Source organism: Hypanus sabinus, chromosome X2, assembly GCF_030144855.1.
Source record: "Hypanus sabinus isolate sHypSab1 chromosome X2, sHypSab1.hap1, whole genome shotgun sequence".
In the NCBI taxonomy this organism is placed as follows: Eukaryota; Metazoa; Chordata; class Chondrichthyes; order Myliobatiformes; family Dasyatidae; genus Hypanus; species Hypanus sabinus.
The window spans coordinates 22,835,434-22,855,677 of NC_082739.1; the positions used below are offsets into that span (position 1 = coordinate 22,835,434).

The 20,244-nt window shown below is 42.4% G+C and overlaps 1 protein-coding gene across 12 annotated transcripts in view; it reads left to right on the plus strand.

Annotated features, from left to right (window-relative positions):
• The window catches only part of LOC132385203 (neural cell adhesion molecule 1-like), a 786,620-nt gene that overhangs the window by 375,797 nt on the left and 390,579 nt on the right, over nt 1-20,244 (plus strand). For all 12 annotated transcript variants that reach the window (XM_059957108.1, XM_059957113.1, XM_059957106.1 and 9 more), the window contains exon 3: nt 16,553-16,765. In XM_059957108.1, the coding sequence (XP_059813091.1) occupies nt 16,553-16,765 (213 nt within the window). The remainder of the gene's footprint in view (nt 1-16,552; nt 16,766-20,244) is intronic.

Consider the following 20,244-nt stretch of genomic DNA (forward strand, 5'->3'; position numbering starts at 1 on the left):
GAAGGAAATTAGAGCCAGAAGGAGCCATGAGAAGGCCTTGGTGGGCAGGATTAAAGAAAACCCCAAGGCATTCTACAAGTATGTGAAGAGCAAGAGGATAAGACGTGAAAGAATAGGACCTATCAAGTGTGACAGTGGGAAAGTGTGCATGGAACTGGAGGAAATAGCAGAGGTACTTAATGAATACTTTACTTCAGTATTCACCATGGAAAAGGATCTTGGTGATTGTAGTGATGACTTACAGCAGACTGAAAAGCTTGAGCATGTAGATATTAAGAAAGAGGATGTGCTGGAGCTTTTGGAAAGCATCAAGGTGGGTAAGTCGCCATGAGCAGATGAGATGTACCCCAGGCTACTGTGGGAGGTGAGGGAGGAGATTGCTGAGCCTCTGGTGATGATCTTTGCATCATCAATGGGGGTAGGAGAGGTTCCGGAGGATTGGAGGGTTGCAGATGTTGTTCCTTTATTCAAGAAAGGGAGTAGAGATAGCCCAGGAAATTATAGACCAGTGAGTCTGACCTCAGTGGTTGGTAAGATGATGGAGAAAATCCTGTGAGGCCAGATTTATGAACATTTGGAGAGGTATAATATGATTAGGAATAGTCAGCATGGCTTTGTCAAGGGCAGGTTGTGACTGATGAGCCTGATTGAATTTTTTGAGGATGTGACTAGACACGTTGATGAAGGAAGAGCAGTAGATGTAGTATATATGGATTTCAGCAAGGCATTTGATAAGGTATCCCATGCAAGGCTTACTGAGAAAGTAAGGAGACTTGGGATCCAAGGGGACTTTGCTTTTTGGATCCAGAACTGGCTTGCCCACAGACAGCAAAGAATGATTGTAGATGGGTCATTTTCTGCATGGAGATCGGTTACCAGTGGAGTGCCTCAGGGATCTGTTTTGGGACCCTTACTCTTAGTGATTTTTATAAATGACCTGGATGAGGAAGTGGAGGGATGGGTTAGTAAGTTTGCTGATGATACAAAGGTTGGAGGTGTTGTGGATAGTGTGGAGAGCTGTCAGAGGTGACAGTGGGACATTGATAGGATTCAAAACTGGGCTGAAAAGTGGCAGATGGAGTTCAACCCAGATAAGTGTGAGGTGGTTCGTTTTGCTAGGTTAAATATGATGGCAGAATATAGTATTAATGGTAAGACTCTTGGTAGTGTGGAGGATCAGAGGGATATTGGGGTCCGAGTCCATAGGACGCTCAAAGCAGCTGCGCAGGTTGACTCTGTGGTTAAGAAGGCATACGGAGTATTGGCCTTCATCAATCGTGGGATTGAATTTAGGAGCTGAGAGGTAATGTTGAATCTATATAGGACCTTGGTCAGACCCCACTTGGAGTACTGTGCTCAGTTCTGGTTGCCTCACTACAGGAAGGATGTGGAAGTCATAGAAAGGGTGCAGAGGAGATTTACAAGGATGTTGCTTGGATTGGGGAGCATGTCTTATGAGAATAGGTTGAGTGAACTTGGCCTTTTCTCCTTGGAGTAACGGAGGATGAGAGGTGACCTGGTGGAGGTGTATAAGATAATGAGAGGCATTGATCATGTGGGTAGTCAGAGGCTTTTTCCCAGGGCTGAAATGGTTGCCACAAGAGGACACAGGTTTCAGGTACTGGGGAGTAGGTACAGGGGAGATGTCAGGGGTAGTTTTTTACTCAGAGAGTGGTTTGCGTGGGATGGGCTGCCAGCAACAGTGGTGGAGACGGATATGATAGGGTATTTTAAGAGACTTTTAGATAGGTACTTGGAGCTTAGAAAAATAGAGGGCTATAGGTAAGCCTAGTAATTTCTAAGGTAAGGACATGTTCGACACAACTTTGTGGGCCGAAGGGACTGTATTGTGCTGTAGGTTTCTATGTAAAATGGAATGTGAGGTGTTGCTGCTAGGTGTTTGTTCAATGTTACAGAACAGGAGGAATGCAGTCGGAACTGATTGCAGAATTATAGCTGATTAAGTTGTTTGTGATGACAAATGTCTGAAATTTTTTTAGAATGTGGAGAGGTGGTCCACATTGACAGATGATGAAATTAGAAAGATTACTCATTCATTTGGAGAATTTTAGATTGAATGAATGATCCTAAATTGGATATTATCTCCAACTCACCCACAGTTTACATGAATACTGTTATTCCATCAGCAACTTTCAAACAGTACATTGAAAAGATTTAATTGTGATTATTCAGTGAACTATTTTATTCTCATTAGAAATGCACTCAGTGGGCACTTTATTCAGCATCTCTGTAATAAAGTGGTCATTGAGTGCATAATATGAATTTCAAAGCTCAAAGTTAATTTATTATCAAAGTACATGTATGTTACCATATACGACCCTGAGATTCATTTTCTTGTGGGTATCCTCAATAAATCCATAATAGAATAATAACCACACCAGAATCAATGCAAAATCGTACCAACTTGGGTGTTCAACCAGTATGCAAAAGATAATGAACTGTGCAAATACAAAAAAAATAATAACTAAATAAGCAATAAATATCAAGAACATAAGATGAAGAGACCTTGAAAATGAGTTAATATCTTTTTGGGAACATTTCAGTGATGGGGCAAGTGAAATTGAGTGAAGTTATCCCCTTTGGTTCAAGAGCCTGATGGTTGAAGTGTAAGAACATCCTGAAACTGGTGGTGTGAGTTCTGAGGCTGCTGTACCTTCTACTGATGGCAGCAGCGAGAAGGGAGCATGTCTAGGGTGGTGGGGGCTCCTGATGATGGATGTTGCTCTCCTACGACAGAGTTTCACGTAGATGCGCTGAATAGTGTGGAAGGCTTTACACATGATGTACTGGGCCGTATCCTATCAGGTTGTTATGCAGCCAGTCAATACACTCTCCACTACAAATCTGAGGAAATCTGTCAAAAGTTTTAGGTGTCATACTGAATCTCTACAAACTCCTAAGGAAGTAGAGGCGCTGCTGTGCTTTCTTTATAATTGCACTTACATACTGGGCCCAAGACAGTTCCTCCAAGATAATAATAACATTTAAAGTTGCTGACCCTGTCCACCTCTTATCCTCTGATGAGGACTGTCTCATGGACCTGTGGTTTCCTCCTGAAGTCAGTAGTCAGCCCCTTGGTCTTGCTGACATTGAGTAAGAGGTTGTTGTTATGGCATCACTCAGGCAGATCTTCAAATATCCCTGGTGCTGATTCATCACCACCTTTGATTTAGCCTACAACTCTGGTGTTGTCAGCAAACTTGACTGTAGCACTGGGGCTGTACTTAGCCACAAACCTTATTTCCTGCCACAGATGGTTGTGAACCAGAGTGGAAGCAACATGTTTAGATATTTTTAAGGATTTGTTATCAATAAGTAAGCAGTGAAAAATTTACTGGAGGTAGGATGTGAATGTGGAATTAAACCACCTGTGATCATATTTGAATTGCTTTAAAGAGTTTGTACATCCTCCTCTGACTGCAAGGGTTTTCTCCGGGTGCTCTGGTTTCCTCCTGCAGTTCAAAGATGTATCAGTCGGTAAGGTACTTGGTCATTGTAAATTGTCCCATAATTAGGTCAGTGTTAAATCAGTGGGTTGTTGGAGGTTGCTGGGTGGTGTGGCTCGATGGGATGGAAGGGCCTATTCTGTTCTGTATCTCTAAATAAGTAAAATAAATAAAAATAACTAAATTGTCTACGTTCAACACACATGCACTCATTGATGTCTGTGGGTACACAAGGCAGAGATATACAGAACTGTGCAAAGGTCTTAGGCACGCATATATGTATAAATATATGTATATGCATATATGTGTGTGTATAAAGCTGGGGTGCCTAAGATTTTTGCACAATACTGTATTTGTCAACAGAGAACAGAGAGGAACTTTGTAAATCTGGCAGCAACAAAGGATGTTGGGAATGGTGCGGTTAGAGTCCCATTGGAGGGATGTGGGACAGGTGGCAGAGAAGGAGTGCCAGCATCGGAGTGGGGAAGGCGCGGGTGCAGACACATCCAGCCCTGAGACACCAGGCAAAGTCATTTGATTCCGAACAATTGGTTTATTGATCAATACAGAATGTCTCTCCGGTGCTTCCCATGCCCTTCCCTCTCCATTCCCCCTTTCCACTCTCAGTCCATAATAAACTCCCTTATCAGAATCAGGTTTATCATCACTCACAGATGTGTGAAATCCGTTTATTTCATTCAATACATAAAATTACTACAATGCTGTGCAAAAGTCTTAAGCAACCTAGCTATATACAGTATATGCACCTAAGACTTTTGCACAGTACTGTAAACTCAGAATGGAATAGCATAGTAACAAGACCCTTGGGCCATAAAGTTGTAATTTGTGGTGTGAAGGGCCTGTACTGAAATTAAATACCTAACTGATCTCATCCCTTCTGCGTACACAATGTCCATAGTCCTTCATTCTCTGCACAGTTATGTGTCTATCCAAGAGCTTCTTAAACACCTATTGTATTTATCAACACCACCACCAGGACTTGCAATTCTCTTTCAACCTCTAATATTTGAAACTGCTCCCCATTTAAAAAGCAGCCTATATCGTTATTTCTTCTATCAAAGTACATAAGCATACACTTCCCCACATTGTATTCCATCTGCCACTTCTTTATCCATTCTCCTAATATGTCCAAGTCCTTTTGCAAACTCCCTTTTTCCTCAAATCTACCTGCACCTCCGCCTATCTTTGTTTTATCCACAAACATGGTTATAAAGCCAATTCCATCATCCAGATCTTTAACATGTAACATGCAATGTTGTGGACTCAATACTGACTCCTGCAAAAAAAAGCTATCATTGGCAGCCAACTAGAAAAAGCTCCCTTTATTCCAATTTGCCTTCGCCCAGTCAGCCAATCTTCTGCACATGCTGGTATCTCTGGACATGACCCAGTAGTAATTTCCAGAGTGAATGACCACACAGTATTTCACATTGTACCATGGAGAGCAGTCTAGCTGGTTGCATTACCTTGTGGTACAGAGAGGCCACTGCACAGGATCGGAAAACGCTGCAAACTCAGCCAGCTCCATCATGGGCGTTAGTCTCTCCAGCATTGAGGACATCCTCAAAAGGTGATAGCTTAAAAAGGCAGCATCCATCATTAAACACCCCTATCACCCAAGACATGCCATCTTCCCATTGCTACCATCTGAAAGAAGGTACAGAAGCCTGAAGACTCATACTCGATGTTTCAGAAACAGCTTCTTCTCCTCCACCATCAGATTTCTGAATGGACAATGAACCCATCATCAGTACCTCACTTTATTTTGCTTTCTTTTTGTACTACTTACTTTATTTAATTTTTTTATATACAGTGTAATGCAAAGTCTTAGGCACATACATATAGCTAGAGTACCGAAGACAGTGCTGTATTTGTCAATATGGAGTGGAGAGCAATTTGTAAATCTCCCTTCTCTCTCCCTTCTCTTTTCCTAACCATGATTCCCTTCTCCTTGCTTGCTTCCCACTCTCAGTCCACAATAGAGACCCATATCAGAATCAGGTTTATCATCACTCACCTATGTCATGAAATTTGTTTTTTTTGTAGCAGCAGTACAGTGCAATACATAAAATTACTACAGTGCTGGGCAAAAGTCTTGAGCATCTTAGCTATATACACCTGCTTAAGATGTCTGCACAGTACAGTATATATTTCTTATTATGATTAATAGTTTTTATTATGTATTGCACTGCTGCTGCAAAGCAATAAACTTCACAACATTTAATGTGATATGTAACCTAATTATGATCCTGATTCATTATATTCCATCTCATTCATTCATTATGTGTCATGCCGATCATGGTTTTTCCATGATGGTGATTATTCATGGCAGTTTTTTTCTACAGAAATGGTTTGCCATTGCCTTTTGCCTTTTTCTAGGTAGTGTCTTATAGTCCATCTATCACTTATTAAATATGTCTGTATCCTCCTCTCTGCTCTGAATCCCATCCAGATTTGTATTATCATTGTAGCGCTCTCACTCTGGTGTAATGGAAATGGCGAATTAAACGCTGAGATAAACCGTAGTCAATGAAAACAAGGTTGCAGTAAGATTAACCATTTACTGTTCACTCTTCACATTAACGTATGGTGAAAAAGCGTTGCTCTCATTGTGATTTCTAATGCATACAAACAACTTCTTGCGCGAGTCTGTTCCTTGCTCTGGTCTCCCTCGTGCGAGCCCCCCGCCCTCGCGTTGATCCCAAACTGGTATTTTCCCACAAGACGTGGCGAAACCGGATGTGACAACATCACATGCCGATGTATTTTACAGGCAATGAATATACTTTAAACAATTCTAATTCTAACTAGAAAATACTAACAAATGAATTACTAAGTGAAAATATTATAAACTAAATAATTGCCATAAAGGCAACACAGTCATCAAATTGTATTATACTGTATGGTGCCTTCAGCCAAGTGATAGAAACAAGACAGGACTCCCTGGTGCCTAAACCCAGTCTCTGCAGCACCACATAACTTACAGTGTGCTCTATATATACAGTTGGTTCACGTTATCTATCTCATCCTCATATCCAGATTAACCAGGTGTAATATCCTTTCCAAAATCTATTCTGGTTCTGCCCAACCAAATTGTTCTTTCCTTCATGTTGTCGTATAGTCAGGACCTGACACAGACAGGGGCTGCCAGGCTGGGTTCTGCAGAAAAGGCCAGGGTTTTGTGGCTGGGTGGACTTCATCTCAGTCCTTTCTTAATCTCACCTTGATCCAGTTGTCTCTCTGTTACATTTCAATTCAGTCCTTTCTCTATTCGATCACTCTCCATTCCTCTTTCTGATCCATATCACTGCAGCCCTCTCACTGTCCCATTTCACATCGGTCCTTTCTCTAAACCACCTTGCACCAATTCTCTCAATGCCCCATCTCACACCGGTCCTTTCGCTAAACCATCTTGTACCAGCCCTCTCAATATTCCATCTCACACCGGTCCTTTCTCTAAACCATCTTGTACCAGCCCTCTCAATATTCCATCTCACATCGGTCCTTTCTCTAAACCACCTTGCACCAGCCCCCTCAATGTCCCATCTCACTCCAATCCTTTCTCTAAACCACTTTGCACCAACTGTTTCAATGCCCCATCTCACACCGGTCCTTTCTCTAAACCACCTTGCACCAACTCTCTCAATGCCCCATCTCACACCGGTCCTTTCTCTAAACCATTGTGTATCAGCCCTCTCAATATTCCATCTCACTCCAGTCCTTTCTCTCAACCACCTTTCACCAGTGCTTACACTCCAGCAACTCCATCTCACACCAGCTTTAATTCCTTTGACTTCTCCAGTTTCTTCCAGGGTCACTGCGCACACATTGTTCACCAGTGGTTTGAACTTCCTGTGGGTTTTGTTATATCATGCTGGTTTTGCAGATGCAATGGAGTTCATCAGTCTAAGCCTGGGGTGACTGGCTCCAGCATAAACTACTCTCACCCACTTTATTCTTCAGTCCCTCTATTGCTCTTCACCTTGCTAATGCGAATGTTAATGCAACCCCAGGGCCCTCGGGCTCAAATGGGAATTAACTTCTGAATGTCCACTACCTTCTGTGTGAAGGGCACTTAATCTTGCCCCCAGGACATGGCTCCTCCTGTAGTCTGATTGAATTTTTCCAAGGAATTTGCAAAATACAATTCACACTGAGCAGCAAACTTTGTCTCTATGCTTGTCATTATGTCTAATAAATTATTTAACAAGAAACAAACATCCAATATTCCAAAGTGGGACCCCTGCTGTGTTTAGTAGCTGAAGTGGCAAGATTAGAAAGGTCAAACAATATAATTTTCCGTGGGGAAATGCCTTGACTAGATCATTCAAAGATGCAAAAGCAGCAAGGTGGGCAAAGTTCAGAACCAGAATCAGGTTTTATATCAACAGCATATGCTGTGAAATTTGTTGTAATGAGGCAACAGTACATTGCAATACATAATAATAAAAACTGCAAATTGTAGTAAGATGTGTATATATAAAAAGTTAAAAGTAGTGCAAAAAGAGTGAAAACAGTAGTGAACAGTAGTGATTCAGTCCATTTAGAAATCTGATAGCAGAGGGGAAAAAGCTGTTCCTGAATTTTTGAGTGTGTGCCTTCAGGCTCCCTCACCTCCTCCCTGATGGCGGAGGGGAAGAAGCTGTTCCTGAATCGCTGAGTGTGTGTCTTCAGGCTCCTGTACCTCCTCCCTGATGGCGGACGGGAAGAAGCTGTTCCTGAATCGTTGAGTGTGTGCCTTCAGGCTCCTGTACCTCCTCCCTGATGGTGGACGGGAAGAAGCTGTTCCTGAATCGCTGAGTGTGTGCCTTCAGGCTTCTGTACTTCTTCCCTGATGGCAGAGGGGAAGAAGCTGTTCCTGAATCGTTGAGTCTGTGTCTTCAGGCTCCTGTACCACCTCCCCGATGGCAGAGGGGAAGAAGCTGTTCCTGAATCGCTGAGTGTGTGTCTTCAGGCTCCTGTACCTCCTCCCTGATGGCGGAGGGGAAGAAGCTGTTCCTGAATCGCTGAGTGTGTGTCTTCAGGCTCCTGTACCTCCTCCCTGATGGCGGAGGGGAAGGAGCTGTTCCTGAATCGCTGAGTGTGTGTCTTCAGGCTCCTGTACCTCCTCCCTGATGGCGGAGGGGAAGAAGCTGTTCCTGAATCGCTGAGTGTGTGTCATCAGGCTCCTGTACCTCCTCCCTGATGGCGGAGGGGAAAAAGCTGTTCCTGAATTTTTGAGTGTGTGCCTTCAGGCTTCTGTACTTCTTCCCTGATGGCAGAGGGGAAGAAGCTGTTCCTGAATCGTTGAGTCTGTGTCTTCAGGCTCCTGTACCACCTCCCCGATGGCAGAGGGGAAGAAGCTGTTCCTGAATCGCTGAGTGTGTGTCTTCAGGCTCCTGTACCTCCTCCCTGATGGCGGAGGGGAAGAAGCTGTTCCTGAATCGCTGAGTGTGTGTCTTCAGGCTCCTGTACCTCCTCCCTGATGGCGGACGGGAAGAAGCTGTTCCTGAATCGTTGAGTCTGTGTCTTCAGGCTCCTGTACCTCCTCCCTGATGGCGGAGGGGAAGGAGCTGTTCCTGAATCGCTGTGTGTGTGTCTTCAGGCTCCTGTACCTCCTCCCTGATGGCGGAGGGGAAGAAGCTGTTCCTGAATCGCTGAGTGTGTGTCATCAGGCTCCTGTACCTCCTCCCTGATGGCGGAGGGGAAAAAGCTGTTCCTGAATTTTTGAGTGTGTGCCTTCAGGCTCCCTCACCTCCTCGCTGATGGTAGCTATGAGAAGAGGGCATGTCCTGGGTGATGGGGGTCCTTAATAATGGAATTGTAATCTGCTTCTGCCAGAGATGATTGAAATGTGTCATTTTGCTTCAGTGACCAACTCAGTCCAAGGATTGTTCCCTCAAGCATCACCATCTTTTGGTGGCAACATAGCATGCCCACAACTCACTCATCCTAACTGAATGCCTTTGTGAGGAAACTGGAGCACTTGGAGGAACCCCACACCGTCACAGGGAGAATGTATAAGCTTCTTACAGGTGGCGGTGGGACTAGAACCCTAGACAGTGACACTGGTGCTGTAAAGCATTTGCACTAACTGTTATGCTACGATGCCCCTCTTGATACTGAATATACGCTCAGCTTTTCTCTCTTGCCATCTCTCCTCCCCGTTTCTCCTTGTTCTGTGAGTGCAAAGTTGCAGGCATGGAAAGCTGGTCCCTTACACCTTCAATCCCAGTTCTTTGTAGATTTTGCAGGTGGTAGAGGTTGCCCTATAGGATTCACCCTATTGTAGAGGAGAATACATGTTTAGCTTGGTGTCAGTGGCACTCACTGTGGTACTAAAGTACTAAAGAACACTGCTATTGGATCTGAGGTGGTCATTCTCTTACTCCCTTTCACCACATTTCCCCACTTGTGTTTTTTTGACTTCTGACATCACAAGAAAATGTTCAGTGTTAGGGATAGGACCAGGTCCCAGCAGACTGCTCCACCCACCATGTGGTCAGTGTGCCTTCTTGTATTATGCTACTCTGATGTCTGGTCCTCCCTAGGTTCTTGTTAGCCAAAAGAAATGGCCATCCAATAAGACCATAAAACCTTAAGACATTGGAGCTGTATTAGGACATTCAACCCATTGAGTCTGCCCTGCCATTCCATCATTGCTGATTTATTATCCCTCCCAACCCCGTTCTCCTACCTTCTCCCCATAGCCTTTGATGCTCTGACTAAACAGGAACTTATCAACCTCCCCTTTAAATATACCCAGTGACTTGACCTCTATGTCTGTGGCAAAGCATTCCACAGATTCATCACTCTTTGGCTTGAGAAGTTCCTTCTCATTTCTGTTCTAAATAGATATCCCTCTATTCTGAGGCTGTGTCATTTGGTCTTAGACTCCACACTATAGGACACATACTCTTCACATCCACTCTATCAAGGCCTTTCGATATTCAGTATCTTCTTAGGAAGCCTGTAATCCTGGCATCAATTGCTTTCTTGAGATTAACCTGCCTGTACATGGCAGTGACCTTGATATCAAGGGATACTGATACTGATGGCAGTCCAGAGCTCCAGAGGATGTATCCTGCCAAATAGGTTCAGGATATTGCAAATCAACCCTTCAGCAATTCAATCCCAGAAGCACTTATCTAATACATTCCCCAACAGGTCCTGCATGTCCTCTGTCATTGCATTTGTACATCTCTGTAAAATCTTCCATTCATAATTAACTCTTCAAAAAAACTTTCAAAGGTGTGTACATTAATTGATTGCTGTAATTTTCCCTTTTTATGGCTTTTTGTCCTTTATAACCTTGCTCATTTTCCCATCTAGGCTTTGTTCATCCAGCTCTGCTTACGTGGACCTTTCGTAAGAGTCACAGCTGTCAAATGTCACATTAGCAAACATCTCTGAGCAATGAGAGTTGGTATTGATTTATTATTGTCATGTGTACCAAGATACAGTGAAAAGCTTATCTTGCATACTGTTTATTTAAGTCTCATCATTAGACAGTGCATTGAGGTAGAACAAGGCAAAACAATAACAATGCAGAATAAAGTGTAACGGCTGCAGAGAGAGTGCAGTGCAGGTAAACAATAAAGTGCAAGATCATAACACGGTAGATTGTGATGCAAAGAGTCCATCTTATCATGCAAGATGTCTGTCAAAGAATCTGATTACAGTAGAATAGAGCTATCCATGATCCTGGTGGTATGTGCTTTCAGCCTTTTGTATTTTCTGTCTAATAGTAGACAGAAGAAGATAAAATGTCTAGTTGTGGGTGAGGACTTTGATAATGCTGGCTGTTTACTGGGAAGTGCCTCAGTAAAACAGCCGTAGTGGGGAGGCTGATTCCTGTGTCCATGACGTTCTTAATAGTTTCCTGCAGTCACACGTAGAGCAGTTGCCATACCAAGCCATTATACTTCCAGACAGAATGCTTTCTCTGGTGCATCAATAAAAATTAGTAAGGGTTGATGGGTACATGCCAAATCTCTTTAACCTCCTGAGGAATCAGAAGCATTGGTGAGTGTTCATGGTGGTGACATCAGTGTGATTGATCCAGGTTAGGCTATTGGTGATGTTCACACCTTGAATCTTGAAGCTCTCAATCTTCTTAACCTCAACACTCTTGATGCAGACAGGACCATGTGTACTGCCCTCCTTTTTGAAGTCACTGACCAGCTCTTATGCTTTGTTGACATTTAGGCAAAGGTTATTGTCATGACCCCATGTTACTATGCTTTCAATCTCCTTCCTGTTCTCCGACTCATTGTTATTTGAGATGTGGCCCACTGAAATGTTTTCTTCTGCAAACCTGTAGATGAAGTTAGAGCAGAATCTGGCCACTTGGTCATGAGTGTTAAGAGAGTACAGTAGCGGGCTGAGGACGCACCCTCATGGATCACCAGTGTTTAAAATAATTGTGAGGAAGTGTTGCTGCCTATCTGATTGCGGTGTGTTGGTCAGGAAGTCAAGGATCCAGTTACAAAGGGAGGAATTGACTCCCAGGGTCAGGAGTTTGGCAATGAGTTTGCTTGGAATAATGGTATTGAAGACAGAACTGCAGTCAATAATAGTCTAAGATAGGTGTCTTTACTGTCCAGAGGCTCTAGAGATGAGTGTAGGGCCAGGGAGATAGCCTCCAATGTGGATATTTTTTGGTGGTAGGCAAATTGCAGTGGGTTGAAGTTGTCTCGAAAGTTGGATTTGATGCGTGCCATGACCAACCTCTCAAAGCACTTAATGTTAGAGCCACTGGGCATAGTCATTGAGACACATTTTCTTGTTTTTCTTAGGCACCAAGGATGATAGTGGTCTCCTTAGAGCAGAACGGGCCACAACCTAAAGCAGGGAGAGGTTTAAAATGTTTGCAAATACCCCTAGTTGGAATAGAGATGAGCAGAGATTAGGGTTGATCAGTGGATGTGAGAGAATACCCTAATGGCAGAACTGTTCACAAGAACAATCAGGTAATTGCTCCCTGGGGGTCTATTAATCTAATACAAACTGTTCCCTCCAAACTGTGCAGGTGCGCGGCTGCGTAGTAACTGAAATGCTCCTCCATGCATAGCCTTTGTTGCCATGCAGCTGGAATAAAGACAGACAAGAAAAATATGACAAAGTAGAAAGATTTTTCATTCTAAACAGTTATAAAAATGCACAGTAATGCACATTACAAAAAGAAACATTTAAAGTGCCGCACAGCTTTCAGGCTGTGTAAAAATTTCCTGCTCAGTACAGTTGTAAAAAAAATTGAGGGAATGTTGCATTTACTTCTAGTACCTTGAGCTCTAATGCTGCTGTGCACTGGCCTTTTATGTAGCACCCTGTCAAATATCTTCTGAAAATCCAACTACACAACATTGATAGAAATCTTCAAGAATGCAGCAAGCAAAGTTGACAGAGGGAACCTATAAATTCCATTTATTTGGATTTTCACAAACTCCTCCTTGTTATTTGATAATAGTCCTTTTATTATCCTTGGAATATATGCAGATATTTGGGGCAGCACGGTGCCGTAGCTATTAGCTCAACACTTTGCAGTTTGCCACCTGTAAGATCTGAGTTTGATTCCTGCCACTCTCTGTAAGGAGTTTGTATGTTCTCCCCATGACTATGGGTTTCCTCCAGCTGTTTTGGTTTCCTCCCACATACAAAAAATGTATGAATTAGGATTAGAGAGTTGTGGGCATTCTATGTTGACACCAGAAGTGTGACAGCACTTGCTCAGCACAGTCCTCTCTGAGTTGATTTAAATGATGCATTTTATTGTATGTTTCAATGTACATGTGACAAAAAAAAAACTAATGTTAGTCTTAATCTTAATTCCCCACTACACCCTGGCACTAACTCCTTGAAGAACAGACACTGGGATAAATTCAAAGTTCAAAATCATTTTATTATTAAATACTGTGTATGTCACCATATACATACAGCCTTGAGATTTATTATCTTGCAGGCATTCACAGTAGAACTGAGAAATACAATAGAATTAATGGAAAAACTGCACATAAATAGACTGACGTAGAACCACAAAAGAAGACAATCTGCAAATGCTAAATAAATAAATAATGCTGAAAATATGAGTTGAAGAAGCCTTGAAAGTGAATCCATAGGTTAAGGAATTAGTTCAGAGTTGAAGTGAGTGAAGTTATCCATGCTAGTTTAGGTGCTTGATGGTTGAAGGTTAACAACTTTTCCTCAACCTGGTCTAGTGGGACCCCTAAGGCTCCAGTACCTTCCTTCCAATGGCAGCACGAGAAGAGAGCATGGCCTAGAAGGTAGTGGTTCTTGATGATGGAATTGAATTAAATTAAATTGACTTTATTTCTTACATCTTTCATATACATGAGGAGTAAAAATCTTTACCAGTGCTCTTTGTAGATGTGCTGACTGATGGAGAGGGCATTTCCTGTGATGGACTGGGCTGTATCCACCACTTTTTGTAGGCTTTTCCATTCTTCTAAAATCATTAAGAAGCTAAGAAACCATTGCTTCACGTTAATAACTTGGTACGCTGCCCTTTTGCAGCAAACACATTTAGCATGCTTTCCCTAAGGACTGGAATTCATTTCTAGTTTTCGAAAAGCTTATTTGCAATATGCTGAGTTTGCTTTTGTGTAGCCAATCTGTGGTGAGAATAGCTCTACTGTGATTAATATGTACTCTGCTCGGCCTTGATTGTGCTGTTACCAGCTTTGTTTGGCTGTGTAGAGGAACTGATGGCTTAATGTTCCTACTTTTTCCCATCTGAATTTGGGATTGATGTTATATTTTAATTCATTTTCTGTAATGCTGCTGGTGCATCCATCGGAAATATATTTTTGCTGCACAACGTTCTCATGCATGTGTGTATATGTGTGTGTATATGTTCACCCTTGGAAGTTTTCATGTTTTATTGTTTTACAACATTGAATCACAGTGGATTTAATTTGGCTTTTTTGACACTGATCAACAGAGAAGAATCTTTCATGTCAAAGTGGAAACAGATCTCTACAAAGTGATCTAAATTAGTTACAAATATAAAACACAAAATACTTGCTTGCATAAGTAACCGTTCCCTTCAAGTCTGTTTTTAGTAGATGCACCTTAGGCTGCATCTGTTTTTATGTTTTATTGTGTTTTTTTTAATGTTGCATTGCATTCAGAGTAATAATCATTTCATTCTCCTTTACATTTGTGCACTGCTGAATGACAAAATACAATCTTGATTTTGGAAGCGTGGGTCGGATAGATTGCAAGCAGCCCCACTTCATTTCACAGGCATGTGGACTGCTAGTGTCTAAAGCAGAGATCCCAGATTACGTCACTCCAGGAGCTCCTTGACACATGGAAGATTGCACAAAGGTCCTCTTGGTCCCCTACCACTGGTGTGTGGGTTTGCAGGGAGATAGAGAGGTTGGAGCTGGCAGCAATGATCCAGGGGATGAAAGGGTGAATGTATGAGAAGCATTTGGTGTTTTGGGGCCTGTAATCACTAGAATTCAAAAGAATGAGTGGGAATCTCATGAAACTTACTAAATGTTGTTGAAAGGCCTAGATAGAGTGGATGTAGAGAGGATGTGTGCAGTAGTGGGGGAAGACTCAGAATAGAAGTACATCCCTTTAAGACAGAGATGAGGAGAAATTTCTTTAGCCAGAAGATGGAAACTCTGTGAAATTCATTGCCACCCACAGCTTGGAGGCCAAGACACTGGGTATATTTAAAGTGGATGTAATTTTATGGAGAAAGGGCAGGAGAATTGTTGAGAATTAAAATAAGTCAGCCACGATTGAATGGTGGAACATACTGAATGGCCTAATTCTGCTCCTCTGTCTTACGGTTTTATGGCATGTTTGCACAGCAGTTCTTGCTGCTTTCTTGCAGCTGCAGAGACTTGGGCTTGACCTGCCCTCTGATGTTCTCTGTGTGGAGCATGCACCTTCTCCTTGAGACCACCGCAAGTTCCCCTCAGATGCTCAAGTTTCCCATTAAATCCAAGTATATGCTGGTACATTGTCCATTGATGTTGCTCCATAAGAGATAGAAAATGAATTAGGCCATTTGGCCCATCCATCAGTGGCAGAATAATCAAAAATGGTCATAGAATCATGGAGCACAGCAGCATAGAAACAGGCCCTTCAGCCCATCTAGTCTGTGCTGAAGATGTATTCTGCCAAGTTGATGAGTGTGTGAGAGAGAGAAGTGTAGTGCTGCTACCAGGAGAAAGAATGTTGATAGATGAGATTCTGCTATTGGAAGGTAGCATGATCCCAAAGTGCTGAATGTACCTCCATGTTGTAGGTAAGTAGAACGGCTAACACTATTTCATTAAACATAAAAAATAGGAACATGTAGATTATTAATTTTTTAATGTCCTGATGCAGCGTTTCAACCTAAAGCGTTCACTGTTTATTCCTCTCCATCAATGTTCTCTGACCTGCTGAGCTCTTCTAGATTGTGTGTTGCTTTGGATTTCCAGCATCTGCAAATACTGTTGTGTTTATGTTAACAGTTCTCCTCCCTACTTCCCCGAACAGGCGCTGCTCCACCCACAGAGTTCCTCCAGCAGATTGTTTGTTGCTCCAGATTCCAGCATCTGCTATCTCTTGTGTCTCCACATACATAACAGTGTTGACTTTGGTATTAGTGCAATTCATTGACCCAGCAATGAATATCCAAATATCTGTGACCAAAAAAGAAAGGTGTGAATTCAGTTTTGGGATAGGCAGGGGTCTGGTAATCTGCAGGAAGTTCACATGCTGGTGGGCCAAGGTGGTTCGGATTTCAAAGTCAAACTCGAGTTAATTGTCATATGCACAAGTACATCAGAGTCAGGTGACATACTGTATATAGTGAAATTTGTTGTTTTGTGGCAGCAGTACATTGCAATACATGATATTACTATAAATTACAAAATTTATATACAAAGTATGCATATAATGTATTTATATAAATATAGGCAGCATTCACAAGAATACATAGTTCAGCATAAATTATACACAATTTGTACAAGAACCCAACTAGAACAGAGAAGCAGTCCATTGCAGTGGCAGTGAGATGACGAATGCTTGTACCTGATTAAGATTTTGTTTGATTTCAGTGACTGGAGAAGCCAACAGCATTTCCTGGTACTTGCCAAATGGTGACAAAATTGATCCCAATCAACAGCGAATTGCTGTGGCGACAGTAAACGTGGTTTCCTCAAGTCTGACCCTCTACGATGCCAATGTCGATGATGCTGGCGTATATAAATGCGTTGCAACCTCAAGGGATGGGAATGAATCCGAGGCTACGGTGAACGTCAAAATCTACCGTAAGTATCTCATTGTCTCCATCTATAGCTCACATTTCCTCTGGATAGCTCTGCTGTTTTGTTAACAATAATAACTTATTTATCGAGCACCTATCTCACAGACGATGTAGTTCTAAGTGCTTTACAATGGGATAAAGTGCAAACATAAAATAAAAAAACAAAAATAAAAAATAAATATGCAAATAAAAGACAAAAAGATGTTCAAAGTTTCATCGTATTCTCAAAGTATGCATGTACATTATAATGCTGATATTTGTCTTATATAGAACGTAGAAATCTACAGCTCATTACAGCCCCTTCGGCCCACAATGTTGTGCCAACCATGTAACCTACTCTAGAAACTGCTTAGACTTTCCCTACTGCATGGCCCTCTATTTTTCTAAGCTCCATGTACCTATCTAAGAGCCTCTTAAAAGACGCTGTTGTATCCATCTCTACCACCGCCGCCTGCAGTGCACCCACTACTCTCTGTGTGAAAAACTTACCTCTAAAACTTACCCATGTATGGATGGGCCAAGGACATAGAGTAACAGAGGAAATGAAACAGATTGACATTAAAAAGGAAACGGTGATGAGTAGGCTAACAGATCCCCAGGTCCAGATGGTCTGCATCCTGGGGTACTAAAGGAGGTGGCCCTGGAAATTGCGGATGCATTGGTAATCATTTTCCAATGTTCCTTAGATTCAGGATCAGTTCCTGAGGATTGGAGAATGGCTAATGTTATCCCACTTTTTAAGAAAGGAGGGAGGGAGAAAACAGAGAACTATCGACCTGTCAGCCTGTCATCGGTGGTGGGGAAGATGCTAGAGTCCATTATTAAGGATGAAATAGTGGCATATCTAGATAGCAGTGATAGCATTGGGCTGAGCCAGCATGGATTTACCAAGGGTAAATCATGCTTGACTAATCTGTTGGAGTTTTTCGAGGATGTAACCAGGAAGTTAGACGGGGGAGATCCAGTGGATGTAGTGTACCTCGATTTTCAGAAGGCATTTGATAAGGTCCCACATAGGAGATTGGTGGGTAAAATCAAAGCTCAGGGCATCGGGGGGAAGACATTGACATGGATAGAAAACTGGTTGGCAGATAGAAAGCAAAGGGTAGTGGTGAATGGGTGTTTCTCGGAATGGCAGGTGGTGACTAGTGGGGTGCCACAGGGCTCGGTATTGGGACCACAGCTGTTTACAATTTACGTCAACGATTTAGATGAAGGCATTGAGAATAACATCAGCAAATTTGCTGATGATACTAAGCTGGGTGGCAGTGTGACATGTGATGAGGATATTAGGAGAATTCAGGGTGACTTGGATAGGCTGGGTGAGTAGGCAGATACTTGGCAGATGACGTTTAATGTGAATAAGTGTGAGGTTATCCACTTTGTGAGTAAGAACAGGAAGGCAGATTATTATCTGAACGGTGTAGAGTTAGGTAAGGGAGAAATACAAAGAGATCTAGGAGTCCTTGTTCATCAGTCACTGAAGGTAAATGAGCAAGTGCAGCAGGCAGTGAAGAAGGCTAATGGAATGTTGGCCTTTATTACAAAGGGAATTGAGTACAAGAGCAAGGAAATCCTCTTGCATTTGTACAGAGCCCTGGTGAGACCACACCTGGAGTATTGTGTACAGTTTTGGTCTCCAGGGTTAAGGAAGGACATCCTGGCTGCTGAGGAAGTGCAGCATAGATTCACGAGGTTAATTCCTGGGATATCTGGACTGTTTTATGCAGAGAGGTTAGAGAGACTGGGCTTGTACACGCTGGAATTAAGGAGATTGAGAGGGGATCTGATTGAAACATATAAGATTATTAAGAGATTGGACAAGGTAGAGGCAGGAAATATGTTCTAGATGCTGGGAGAGTCCAGTACCAGAGGGCATGGTTTGAGAATAAGGGGTAGGTCATTTAGGACAGAGTTAAGGAAGAACTTCTTCTCCCAGAGAGTTGTGGGGGTCTGGAATGCACTGCCTCGGAAGACGGTGGAGGCCAATTCTCTGGATGCTTTCAAGAAGGAGCTAGATAGATATCTGATGGATAGGGGAATCAAGGGATATGGGGACAAGGCAGGAACCGAGTATTGATAGTAATTGATCAGCCATGATCTCAAAATGGCGGTGCAGGCTCGAAGGGCCGAATAGTCTACTTCTGCACCTATTGCCTTTTGTCTAATATCCCCTCTGTACCTACTTCCAAGCACCTTAAAGCTGTGCCCTCTCGTGCTAGCCATTTCAGCCCTGAGAAAAAGCCTCTGACAATCCACACGATCAATGCCTCTCATCATCTTATACACCTCTATCAGGTCACCTCTCATCCTCTGTCACTTCAAGAAGAAAAGGCCAAGTTCACTCAACCTATTCTCATAAGGTACGCCCTCCAATCCAGGCAACATCCTTGTAAATCTCCTCTGCATGCTGTCTATAGTTTCCACATCCTTCCTGTAGTGAGGTGACCAGAACTGAGCACAGTACTCCAAGTGGGGTCTGGTTAAAATCTTATATAGCTGTAACATTATCTCATGGCTCATGAACTCAATCCCACAGCTGATGAATGCCAACACACCATAGGCTTTCCTAATAACACTGTCAAACTGCACAGCAGCTTTAAGTATCCTATGGATATAGAGCCCAAGATCTCTTTTATCCTCCACACTGCCAGCAGTCTTACCATTAATATTATATTCTCTCTTCTCCAAATAGTCATTAAATACAGACAGATCATGGGTGTTGATGAAAGAAAAACCACCAACTTCCCCCCGGCATGAAAAAGAAAAGAAACAAAACTCACAGACCCCAAAATCCCCCTCTCCCCCGGAGCATAAAAACAGCAACAATAAGAATTACCAACCCTCTCACTTACAGAAAAGAAAATCGACAGTAGCACCAAACCCCCAACCCCACCTCTTACACAGAGAAATTAACATCACCCACCCACCAATCATCAAGAAGGAAACACTAAAAAATCGAAGGAAACCAATGTAAAGTACAATCTAATAATTACATAAATCTCAGAGTATGAGAAACATCTTTTCATCTGTATACAAGGAGAGCAGCTGTACGAACTCAGTCCTTCCATAAAGAGTGACCGCCGACCCAGGTCGAATGAACTAATCTGGGCTGAACGTGCTAATATGGTTTAAAAGCTAGTTAAGCAAGTTAGTTAAAAGCAAGGTTAAATAAAGAAGCTTTGTTCTGGTTGCACTTAAAAGTGTCAACTGAGTCTGCATCTCTTATAGTTTTAGGTATTCCACAGTTTAGGAACACAGTTCCAAAAAGCTGACCTGTCAAATATCTTTTGAGGGAGGTTGTTTAAATTTAAGAGACTAACAGAAGAAGACAAGCAGGATTAAAAAATGAAAATAATTCTATGATATACTCTGGTCCCAGAACATTGAGAGATTTAAAAACAAGTAGGAGACCTTTAAAATCAATTTTAACAGATATAGGAAGCCAATGCAGAGTAGCTGTATGGGGGTTCCCTCATCTTG